The 13,262-nt window shown below is 37.2% G+C and overlaps 1 protein-coding gene across 1 annotated transcript; it reads left to right on the top strand.

Moving 5' to 3' along the window:
- Positions 1 to 8,346: 8,346 nt before the first annotated feature.
- Positions 8,347 to 9,060, top strand: LOC141588081 (uncharacterized). The gene has a single exon (XM_074409536.1). The coding sequence runs from the start codon at positions 8,347 to 8,349 to the stop codon at positions 9,058 to 9,060; it is 714 nt and encodes a 237-aa protein (XP_074265637.1).
- The last annotated feature ends 4,202 nt before the right edge of the window (positions 9,061 to 13,262 follow it).

Here is a 13,262-nt window from a genome sequence, read left to right as displayed (position 1 = left end):
ATTAATTTAACTGATTTACAAGTGTAATTTTAGTCTATTAAGAGTGTAACTTTAGACCATTAAGATTATAACTTTAGTCCATATTGATAGTGTAACTTAAGTCCATATTAGTAGTGTAACTTTAGCCTTTTGAGAGTGTAACTTTAGACCATTAAGGTTGTAACTTTAGTCCATATTGATAGTGTAACTTTAGCGTATTGAAAGTGTAACTTTTGTCCATATTGAGAGAGTAACCTTAATCCATTCAGAGTATAACTTTAGTTCATTAAAAGTAAAACTTTAATCCTTTATGATATACTTTCGAGTCTACGAAGACCCAACAACTTCCGAAGCCGTCAACAATAAAATCAACTCAACAACCAACAATAACAATCAAAACTTTAGTTCATTGAGAGTGGAACTTTAGTTCATTGATGGAGTAACTGAAGTCCTTTATAGTATAATTTCAGTCCACCACCACTGTCAAACAATAATACCAACTCAGCAACCAACAATAACGACTGTTTTTTCACCAAAAAATATGAAATCTATAACAAGTATATGAAATCTATTTAATACTAAGATTAAAATGATCTCACAAAATAAAAACGAGATCTGAAAAAAAAAATATAACAAGACGAATTTACAAAATGAGATTTGAGAAAATATATAACAAGACGAGACTTTAAATATGAAATTTGAAATATTTGAACTATATGAAATATACGAAAAATATACGAAATTTTATATACGAAAAATATTTAAACAAGACGAGATTTGAAAAAATGATAACGCACCATCATTACCACCACTGTTAGGCTACCACACCACCACGTCACTCAACCACCGCGCACGCCACAACCACCCACGAGCCGCCAACCACAAGCACCCCACGCCAGCAGGCCCCCCTCCCCCCTAACACACAACTACGACCACCTAAACAAATCCCAACGAAAATGTAGATCTGAAAAGGAAAATAAAAAAAATTGAAAAGTAAATTTGAAAAAAAAACCCACCACAACCATCTATCCACCAGCCCCACCTCGTCCTAAACAACCCCCACTAACCCACGGACACCAACCCCCCAGACCCACACCCCAAGACGTCACCAGACCCACGCCCACGATCCACGACAACCACCTCGGCCGCCTTCCCAACAACCGCAGCCCCGCACTATTTTTTTTTTGTAGATTTTGTTCGTTTTTCTTATAAATCTAGGTTTTTTTTTTGTGGATTTTGGTTTTTTTTTGTAGATCTAGTTTTTTGTGGGTAGATCTAGCAATTCAAGGCAAAAAGAAAAAAAATGAAGGTGTGGTGGCCGTGGCAAGTGGGGCTGGTGTAGTGAGGTTTGGTGGGATTAGTATGTGGGTGGGAGAGTGTTGGCCGACGTAATGTATGTAGTGGTGGTGGTGGCCAACGTGATGTATGTAGTGGTGGTCGTGGCAGGTGGGGCTAGTGTAGTGAGGAGTGGTGGCCGTGATGAGTGTTGACATGATGTTGTATGTAGAGGTGGTGGTGGTGGTGGTGGCCGGCGTGATGTATGTGGTGGTGGTGGTTGGGTGGTGTGTGGTGATGAGGAAGAAGAGAGAAATGGAGGGAGGTGGTGGGATTTAGAGAGAAGAAAGGAGAAAATATTAGAGAGATGGGGGATTATTTATGAGGGAATGTATAAATGAAATGGGTCAGAAGTGAAATAGAAAGAGAGGGTATTAGTGATTAATTAGTGTGTTGGTGGGAGAGTGTGTTAAAACACATTACTAATGACCATTATTTTGTTTCAATCTTAGCCATTCATTGTCAAGATCCAAGGGCCTCTAAGAGAACTGATGGACTCAACATTAAAGGATGGACTTTCTTGATCTCATGCACACTCGCGTTTGAATGGGATTAAATGTAGGGGACAGGAATCCTAAACTCTTAAGAAAACGAGTCCAAGCATTTAGTCTAGGTTTCACAATATCAACTTCTAGTTTAACAATATCACCTCCCAGTTTCACAATATAAGGTTTAGGATTCACAAAAGCAGGAATAAATACTCTTAAGAACGATTATAAGCATTTTGTCCATGTTTCAGGATATCACCTTCTACTTTCATAATATCACCATCTAGTTTCACAATAGAAGTTCTAGGGTTCACAAAAGCAGAATGAAACTCTTAAGAAAGACAACCTTTAAACTGGTTAGCATGATAAACTGGTTAGCATGCGAGTGTGCATTGAATACAAGAGCTAAACACTATAACTTGGGTATTGTTGACAGTCGTAGGTGGTATTTGTGCCATACTACAGATTGAGAGAATATAAGGACCAATAAATAGAAACCGTCCTAAATAGACGATCTCACACATTGATGGCCAAGTTTCACAATATAATCTTCTAATTTCACAATATAAGCTTATGATTCACAAAATAAGAAAATGAAACTCCATGAATAAAATATAGCACTCCTACAGACCAAGATTTACAATATCAGTCATACATGACCAGGGTTCCCTTATTTTGCCATTTTTCTTATTTTGTGAATCCTAGAGCTTATATTATGAATTCTAGAAGGCAATTTTATGAAACTTGGTCATAAATGGTCAAATCACCTATTTACTCTTTTTCTTATTTTGTGAATCTTATACTTTGTTTTGTGAATCCTAGAGCTTATATTGTGAAATTAGAAGGTAATATTATGAAACATGGTCATTAATAGTTGAAATCACCTAATTTAATCTTTTTCTTATTACGTGAATCTACCGAAAGCCACTCTAACACATAATAAGCACATAAATTTTGCTTTATGTAATATGTTGCAGAATAAATAAGGATGGTGGCTATATGTATAATTTAATTTAGCATAGGTTAAACAATCATTTCAGTTCAAGAATGATGGCTCTAGCACAAACAAATAATATAAGGGTGATTAGAAGTGATCTACGTAGCACAAACGTCCACATGACCTCTTTTCACAGGCAACACCAATTATTTAACTTTCTGAACTCTATTTTCCCTCTAGTACCTGAGTACAGAACAAAAACTCTAGCTAAAAAAAATAGAAAAATAGATTTGAAAAGAAAGGATATCAGCACAAATTACACTGCTGAATGAAAGGTCAACCATCATGTTAGAATAGGTCTATATTAATGCCATTAGCATCACAGTAATCTATTGATTTACTATTAAACAATAAACAAATATGTACTATAATTCATCAGCAACATTCTATCCAATCAAAATATCAAGCAGCAAATGGAAAAAATAGTTGGGCCATTATCCTTGGATGATCATTATTACATGCTATAGACTACAAGAGTATAAATATAAAATCATATTCCATGATATAATTTTAGCTCTAACTAGAGCATCCCGAGGATCAAACTGTTATATACAAAACATTGAGTAGATAGTGACTCAAAAAGTTAACTACTACTCTTGCACATAGAAAAGCTAACATCCGAATACATGAAAGAGAAATGACGGTGAAATTACTCGGAAAAAATAAGACACTACATGACCACGCCCCTAAGTGTTTCCTAGGATGACATGAGTTCTTAAAACAATCCGCCAACAAGGAAATATTTATTAAAATCAAACCAAAATATAAGCCATAGTACATCTACAAATGTCCACCCGCAAGTCACAGTATCACATTATCTGTTGTGTACTAAGAAATACTAATAGAATGCAAATAGAGGAAGTAATAGTATTTGTCAGGACTCTCATTCAACAAAGAACTTAACCTTAAACACACAACATTTTCAGGATTATCGTTTAATTGCAGTCAAGGTAATGGATTCATTTAATTAGAATTCAAATTAACCTAATTTTCACAATTGAGTACCTGATTACAACAAAGAATGAAGAACACAAAACAACAATGGAAAAATAAATGAAAATTGGGAAAACGGACATAGTAATGTAATACACACCTAAACAAAGCTACAATAACGTAATTAACCTCTAAAATGACGAAAAATCAAGTATATTAACTCTAGAAAACACAAAGCAATATCAATAACAAAACTAGACCATGATAATGAGCAAAAACCACATAAAAGTAGGATTTCATGTTAAATATGCACAATTAAGAAAAAAACAAATTAATTACAAAAAACAAAAAGAATTCTTACAATAATATGCAAGAACACAGTGTAAGATCCAAAAATGCACAAGCGCAAGAGAATTGAAAAAATCGTAACTTGATTATGACGAATAAGACGGGATAGAAGGAACAAACGATAGAGGCGAAGATACGCAAAAAATCTGCAATAGGTGAATGAGAATTATTAATTTTGCAAATTAATTATAACAGAAAGGCAAAACGTAAGCTCATTTCGAAAATATTATATTCAAATTAATTGTACAAACGAAATCTAGAAAGGTGAATGAAAATCGTTAAAAATTACTTAAATTAGCACGAAATTGATGACGATGTTTATAGTAGTGAAGAACAGAATCGTTGCAGGCATTGAAGATGACCAAAATGCGACGAAAATGGTGATTAAAAGCACAAAATTGAAGAAGTTGTAGACTTAAGATAAATGACAAAGAGAGAGAAAGAGGAGAGTGGAAGGAGAGTTGAATAAATGATTGTAAAATGACGAGAAATGAGCAACATACCTGAAGTTTTAATTAGCGAGACGTGGCACAATCTGGACCATTCATTTGCTTTTGAACAGATGGTGGAGATGGGTCCAAGAAAATCATCCTAACATGGGTGCAACATACCTTGTGTATATATATATATATATATATATATATATATATATATATATATATATATATATATATATATATATATATATATATATATATATATATATATATATATATCTTGTCACTGTTTAATACCCTCTCTAATGTCCTCATAAACTCCATTAAAGAAAATTTCAGACTTGGAGTTATTCATGGCCAATCCAGATGCCTTAGAAAAGGAAGAGAAGGCTCTCATGAGAAGCCAAATGGATCGTGGTTTACCCTTGCGAGAGAGAAGTAAGTCATCGGAAACATGAGGTGTGTGAGCTTCAAGTTCTTGCATAGGGGATGATATTGGAATGGCCATCTTTCGATTGCAAATTTAATCAATCTTGTTAAGTACTCCATGCATATGGTAAATAGAAGAGGAGAAATTGGGTCTCCCTCCCTCAGACCCCTTTGTCCTTGAAAATAGCCAAAATTATTCCCATTCAATGACGAGAAATGAGCAACATACCTGAAGTTTTAATTAGCGAGACGTGGCACAATCTGGACCATTCATTTGCTTTTGAACAGATGGTGGAGATGGGTCCAACAGCCTCATCCTAACATGGGTGCAACATACCTTGTGTATATATATATATATATATATATATATATATATATATATATATATATATATATATATATATATATATATATATATATAGGGTCAGGATCCGGTGAGAACCATTAGTATATTGAGAACTGTGAAAACCTCTCACAGCCCTTAGAGCATAAACAAATCGATGGCTGACATAATACCACATTTTTTCGTCCAACGATCATTCATTATTTAACCAAAATACTATTTGTCTCATACTTTTGGTCTCCAATTTTTTTTTTTTTTCTCTCTCTCTCTCTCTCCCCCCCCCCCCCCCGATCACCAAACAACTTCTTGGATTTGAAGAACAAGCTTCGATATCTGCTACATCCTTCATCAATGGAGACGTAAATCGAACCTCGCCGTTCTTCAAAATCCGATGAAGTTTGTTTAATTCCTTTATCAATTTGCTTGAATTTCGACTTCATGTGTCTCGAATTTGTTAATTAGTCAACAAATTAGGGTCGATGAATTATTGATTCGGGTTTATATACATGTAATTGGTGTATAAATTGAAACTAGGGTTGGCGTATTGTGAAATTACCTCAATTGTTTCGAAAGACGCCACTGGTTTAGTAGTTCAAGGAGATGTGGATGTCCATTCTGTTTATGTGACCGTACTGCCAACAACTCATCCAAGCTTTTCTCCCCAAAGAGTACTTGAAATGTCATCTCGGTGGAAAGTGTATGCTTTGGCCGGAAAACCTATCCCACTCTTTGTTGGTGTACTCTTTGCCACAAATCATTTTGCGGAACGTATGGCAGTCAGGAAATCATGGATGCAGTCCCCGGAAATCAGGTCTTAAAATGTAGATGTCCGTTTCTTTGTTGCCTTGGTAACCACATTAGCATGCTTCAGTTTTGTAAATCGAACCATCTTTCACAGGTCATCAAAATTTGATGAGGTTTGTTTAATTTCTCTATTAATTCCCCTTAATTTCAACTTTACGTGTTTCGAATTTGTTAATTCGTCAACAAATTAGGGTTGACGAATTGTTGATTCGAGTTTATATACATATAATTGGTCAAAACATAGACTTTTTGGGTTCTGAATCAAGGGGTGCTCCCTTATTCAGCAGAAAGTGTGAATATGGTAGTATGATACCTTGTTTTGTTGTCAGCGCTCTATTATTATTGATGTGGTCGTGATTGATTATGCAGCGGGAAGATCATAATGGGAATCTTAGGCAATATGATTTTGATATACAAATTCTGAGTCACCTTAGCATTCCTATAACTGTATTCTTGATGTTGATCCACTTCAACAATTATTTGCCATTGGAAATGCCGACTGAACGTGCGAAAGTTCATCTCCATCTAGGGCATTAATTTCAACGACAATGGCTCGTTCTTCTACATCAAATTCACCAAAAAAACATAATAAAAGTAGTAGTAGTAATGGATCTGTGAAGGGGAGTGATAGGAGGACTGATGGTGAGAAGAAGCAGGGGCCAGACGAAGAAGATGTTTTACGTACCAAACCCATGCATGAAGTCCATACAGTGCCTGGTCTGTCTTTTGAGGATGAGGAGAATCCTGATAGCATACAATGGGTGACACAGAGGAGCAAGAAGCAGGGTTCACGCAGCCATATAGTGGTGACAGAAGAGAATATTGAATCAGATGAGACGGCTTTGTTGCAATTCACCCCTGAGGATGTCAGTGCTGAAATTACGTATTGGAATCGGGCGCGGTTCTTGCTTTGTTTTAGGTGCAAATCCTCCTTGGGGGGTCTTGCAGGGATATGTGCATAGAATATGGGGTAAACATGGTATTGATAAGATCTCCTTCTTGCCAAATGGGATTTTTTTGGTAAGATTTAAGGAGATGAAGGATAAAGAGGAAGTGCTCAATGCAGGATATCATATGTTTGATAATAAACCGTTGATAGTTAAGCCATGGCAAGAGGATATTGATCTCCTGAAGGAAGAAGTGAAAGTTGTGCCAGCATGGATTCGAATCCATGGATTACCCCTCAAATTTTGGGGTACATGTTTACCCTCCATTGCTGGATTGGTAGGTCCCTATGTGAAGTCTGATGCTGCAACCGCAAACAAAACGAGACTGGGCTTTGCTAGAACAATGGTTGAGCTGAAGGTGGGGCAAGGTTTTCCTTCAACTGTCAAATTTCGTGATGAAAATGGCAAGATTGTGATATTAAATGTTGAATATGAATGGAAGCCTTTATTATGTGATAAATGTAAGGGCTTAGGGCATGAAGCCAAAAATTGCAGAAAGGACCAGAGCAGGAATACTCATTCTAAGACTACAGTGAAGAAAGTTTGGAGACCAATTCCAAAGAATGTGAGCAATCCTGCAATATCTGACAAAGAGCTCCCTGTTTTGTCTACAGTGGCATCCCCTCGTCTGTTGGAGAACACTAATTCTGAACCAGTGACAGTTGCAGGGCCTCCTGTTTCAGCTGCAGGACCTCCTGTATCAGAAACAAAACCTCCTGATAATGTTAATAGCAGCATTCAGGTGGAAGACATTACAGATGAGGAGAATGAAAAATTGGAGAATCAGGTAGTGGATAATGGTGACCCTCAAATATCTATTAATAATAATGAATAATATAGGGTTTTGGAATGTTCGAGGTATGAATAGTGTGAATAAAGAAAAAATTGTCAAAAGTTTTATTCAAAATAATGAGGCCTGTTTATTTGGCCTAGTAGAAACAAAAATAAATGGTGTTAATGTTGGTAATATAGCTCATAATATGCTTGAGGGATGGAGTGTTACAACCAATTGTAGTTTGCATAAAGGTGGGAGGGTCTGGTTGTTGTGGAGGCCTACTGTGTTTGATGTCAACATTATTCAATATGATCCTCAATTCATCCATTCTAGGATCTTAATTAAGGCCACTCAGCAAGTTTTCCTTCTCACTATTGTATATGCTTTCAATGAGGGCTCACAGAGATTGGATTTATGGGATAATTTGAAGTCGATTGCAGTCAATGTGATATACCTTGGGCTTTAGCAGGGGATTTCAACACTGTCCTTTCTCCGGAGAGGAGAGACTTGGGGCGATTCAAAGCGGAAGATATGGATACTTTTAATGATTGCTTGTCTGCCTGTGGTATGATGGATATTGCAGCAACTGGTGCTTTCTTCACTTGGACAAATAAGCAAGATACTGGTCATAGGAAGTACAGTAGATTGGATAGATTTCTAGTCAATCAAGAGTGGGTAGATGTGTTCCCTGATATGCATGCACATTTTCATCCGGAAGGGCTCATGGACCATACTCCTTGCATTGTTAGAAATGTGAAATTGGATGGCAGGAGAGCCAATAGCTTTAAGTACTTTAATATGTGGAGTGATGCTCCAAATTTTCTTGACACAGTAAAGAGCTATTGGAGTCAGCAGATTGATGGTACTAAGATGTTTAGGGTGGTTAAGAAATTGAAGGCTCTAAAAGGAGGTCTTAAGAATCTTAACAAGGAGTGTTTTTCAGATGTAGAACTCAATGCAAGCAAAGCCAGTCACACACTTGAGGAAATTCAACTGCAACTTCAGGATAATTATGATAACCCTGATCTTATTACTCTTGAATTGCAGGCTCTTGATAAAGTGAGATTCTGGACTAAAGCTAGGGATAGTTTTTTGCAACAGAAAGCTAAGACTCAATGGATAGATGAAGGGGATAGCAATACTGCTTATTTTCACAATGTTATTAAGAAAAGATGCCTGAGAAACAAGATTGTGCAGATTGAAGATCAGTATGGTACACTGTGGACTGATACTATCAACATTTAGAATGCTTTCCTGAAGTTTTATCAGGGTCTGCTAGGCAGTAAGAAGGAGACTGAACATGTGAGAATGGAGGTTCTGCAGACTGGCTCCTTTTGCAGTGATCAACATTGTATTTACTTATTATCTCCAGTCACTAAAGAAGAAATTAAGAGTGCAGTATTCTCTATTCCTAAGGATAAGGCTCCTGGGCCTGATGGATATACCAGTGGATTCTTCAAGGATTCATGGGACATTGTTGGGGATGAGGTTTGCAGTGCTATAATGGATTTCTTTACTACTGGTTGTCTGCTCACCCAGATAAATGCAACTAATATCACCCTAATCTCTAAGTTTGACAGACCAACTGCTGTTAGCCATTTCAGACCTATAGCCTGTTGTAACATGATTTACAAGGTGATATCTAAGCTGCTCTGTAACAGGTTGGCTACAGTTTTGCCTGACATCATTCATGAGAACCAAGGTGCCTTTATTAAAGGTAGGTCCATCATTGAAAATGTTCTCATATGTCAGGACATCATTCATATGTATTCCAGAAAAGCTGTCACTCCAAGATGTCTATTCAAAATTGATTTGCAAAAAGCTTATGATACTGTTGAGTGGGATTTTGTTGAGCAGATGCTACATGGACTCAAGTTTCCTTCTCACTTCATACAGCTGGTTATGCAATGTGTGAGGTCTACATCTTTTACTCTGTCTTTGAATGGGAATAATTTTGGCTATTTTCAAGGACAAAGGGGTCTGAGGGAGGGAGACCCAATTTCTCCTCTTCTATTTACCATATGCATGGAGTACTTAACAAGATTGATTAAATTTGCAACTGAAAGATGGCCATTCCAATATCATCCCCTATGCAAGAACTTGAAGCTCACACACCTCATGTTTGCTGATGACTTACTTCTCTTCTGCAAGGGTAAACCACAGTCCATTTGGCTTTTCATGAGAGCCTTCTCTTCCTTTTCTAAGGCATCTGGATTGGCCATGAATAACTCCAAGTCTGAAATTTTCTTTAATGGAGTTTCTGAGGACATTAGAGAGGGTATTAAACAGGTGACAGGTTTCAGGGAGGGCACCATGCCTTTCAGGTATCTGGGAGTGCCTATTAAAGCAGGTAGGCTCACCAAGAAGGAATGCTCTACCTTAAATGAAAAGATGGTGGCACGGATCAGAGGCCTTGGAGCTAAAAAACTTTCCTATGCTGGCAGGGTGACTCTCATCAATGCTGTTCTCAATACTCTTCAAAACTATTGGGCTCAAATGTTCATTATCCCTAAATGCATCATTAATCATATTATGGCCATTTGCAGGAACTTCCTGTGGGATGGCTCCTCTGACTACCACAGAGTCCCCCTTGTAGCTTGGTACAAAGTTACCTTGCCTAAAAAGGAGGGAGGTTTAGGGATAAAGAAAGCTGATGTCTGGAATATTGCCAATGTGGGAAAACTGGTTAATTGGATCTATTGCAAAGCTGACAGGCTATGGATTAAATGGATCAGTGATGTGTATATTAAAGATCAAGACTGGCATAACTACTCTCCCCCTGCTGATGCAACCTGGGTTTGGAAAAATGTGTGTAAAGTAAAAGAGAAGCTGAAGGATAGATTTCATGACAACAAATGGATAATGAGCTCTAAAGGTTACTCTATTAAAGAGGGGTATGCTTGGCTTACTCCTACTCATCCCACTCTGAACTGGACTAATATAGTGTGGAATAGTTGGAATATCCCTAAACACTCTTTGCCTACCTGGTTGAGAATGAATGAAGGCATGAATGTGAAGAGTAAATTATTTAGGTTTGGCTGTTGCACAGATGACTGGTGTATACTGTGCCACAGACAACCAGAAACAGTGGAGCATCTGTTTACGGACTGTGTGTATGTTGTCAAAGTTCAGACTTGTTTGTTGCATTGGTTTGGAGGCGCTTTCCCAACAATAGACAGACGAGTCTTTGCTAGCAGAATACTATGCAATGGAAATTTAAGGTGGCCCTGTTCAATGCTTACTGCTATGCTATTTGGTTCCAAAGAAACAATGCCAGGATCAATGCCTGGTTAGTGAGACCTGAAGTTACTGCTGCTCGAATAGAGGATGACATTAAGAGAAGGATTAAAATGAAATGTAAGGCTTTAGTAGATCAATCTGAGCTACTTTGGCTGCAAAATATGATGTTGGTTTGATATGCTTCTAGTAGGATTTGATCCTTGAACCTCATGTAATTATTTTTTTGATATGATATATATAATATACTCACATTACACCACAAAAAAAATTATTTGCCATTGGAACAATGAGAGTTTTTTGTTTCACGTTTCGCAGCTTCCTGTCATTCTTCATTGTTGTTTGGTTGTTAAGTTATCTGCCTGTATTCGGCTGTAATTCTATGGAGTAATTTGTATAATTCTGGTATCAATTTAACGTTTGAATGCAATGATGTACAAGTTATAGATGTGTCTTTGCTTTATCGTATTGTTAAAAAGTTTCTGCCTTTAGAAACCCTTTTTCTGTGATTGTTGCCATGAAAAACTCCTTTCCAAATTCCTGATTCGGAGATCATATAAGCCTAACACAATAGAAAATCAACTCCATTTCCATGGACAATGCCCTTCTGTTATTGTTGCTTAAGTCCATATTTTTGGGATAACTGAAAGGTGGTGAAGGGAGTTAGAATATACCGAGGGCTAAGCCAGCATTTTAACTGTTATGGCATGGTATGTTATGCGTTCATCATCTCATAGAGTGGGATTGAATTGAAGAAGGGAGGGTGGATAAGATAGTTCAAAGATGGGAGAATGCTCAAGACAGGTGAAAAATAGATGTTTTTGTGGAAAGATCAAAGAAGGACGATACATTTAGTTTAAAGTAATAAGTTGGGGGCCAAGGGGATTTACAGAGTGTCGTAAACTTGTTTTATCTGGGTAAGTTTCGCTTTCTAACCAAATGTTGTAGAATGAAGGCAATTCCCCCTCTCTTAGAAATATCATCTGCCCGTCTCTTAGAACCATGATCGTGCAGAATGAGCATGGCTTGGATTCCTATGCTCAACATGTTAATAACAAGTAGTTAGTCATCCTTCCGATAATCTTTTATTAAACACTAGATATATCAAATGTGTTACTTAAATTGTCAGGGAGCCTCAGCCCAGCGCAACAAACTTCTGCTTAGTTCTGATGACTTTTTGTGTCATATAGGTCATTAGCTGATTTTTTTTGTTGCGTCATCTAGAAACAACATATCTGTGTTCCGGATTCATACATATGTTATGGTAGTGGTGGTGACAAAATATTTCAGAATTTTGTGATGCGTTTTACTCCTTTTTTTTATGTATTTTGGACTTCCTAATTTAATGGAGTTGCGTAAGATGCTAGGATTCCATTACTTACAATTTGACACCATAACTGCTTTGCCAATAATAGTTTGTTGTCTCGAACCGATGAATTCTTACTATATAGCTAGTGATTGAGAGTTCGAGATAGAGATCTTATAGACAATATTTCGGAGATTCGAATAACCCAACCGTAAATTAAATGACCCACTTATCAGTTTATAATATCGTCACGACATCAATGTCATTTTTTTCATTATGAATATTTACGTTTTACTTATTTTGAAAGTCAATTAGCTTAAATGGGAGAGCATTGTGTGAAAGGATCATAGATCATAATTAGACTCTCTAATTAAAAATAAATTATCTCATAATATGTCATTTTAGTGATCTATTTGATGTGACCATAATTTGAGCATATTTAGTCCCCGAATTAGCCTTGTTCCCATGCTTTTTAGTGCATATTTGGGTCATTTATTGTCTTTAGTCCTTTGTTTTGCATATTCTTTTAGGTTTTGATCCCTTGGTAGGAAAGAAGTGCAAACCTGGCGAGTTCCGAGGAGGAGGCAGGCCCGATGAGAGGAGATTCGAGGCGGGCCCACCTCGGACGAGGTGCGTCGGTGGAGAGGAGACTCACGCGTGGTGAGACACAGGAGAGTAGGCACCTTGTGTGGGCTGCAGAGGGTCACTTGTCCTACGGGACGGTGAAGAGCTTGGTAAATAGGAATTCCCTAACTCATTACCTACCCTTTTCTATCTTTGTTCAAATTTCTTTTAAACTCATTCAAAACTAAAGATAGCTTTATTTCGAATCATAATAGGAGAGTGAGGAACATCAAGTGCGTTCTCAGGTACCACCGACAGCGCCAAACACTACAATGGCCCC

Source organism: Silene latifolia, chromosome 6 (assembly GCF_048544455.1).
Source record: "Silene latifolia isolate original U9 population chromosome 6, ASM4854445v1, whole genome shotgun sequence".
Taxonomy (NCBI): Eukaryota; Viridiplantae; Streptophyta; class Magnoliopsida; order Caryophyllales; family Caryophyllaceae; genus Silene; species Silene latifolia.
This window is presented reverse-complemented; position numbering and strand designations above follow the sequence as displayed.

Excerpts from the sequence above, each read along its gene's own strand:
- LOC141588081 (XM_074409536.1), top strand. The coding sequence starts at position 8,347 with ATGGATACTTTTAATGATTGCTTGTCTGCCTGTGGTATGATGGATATT.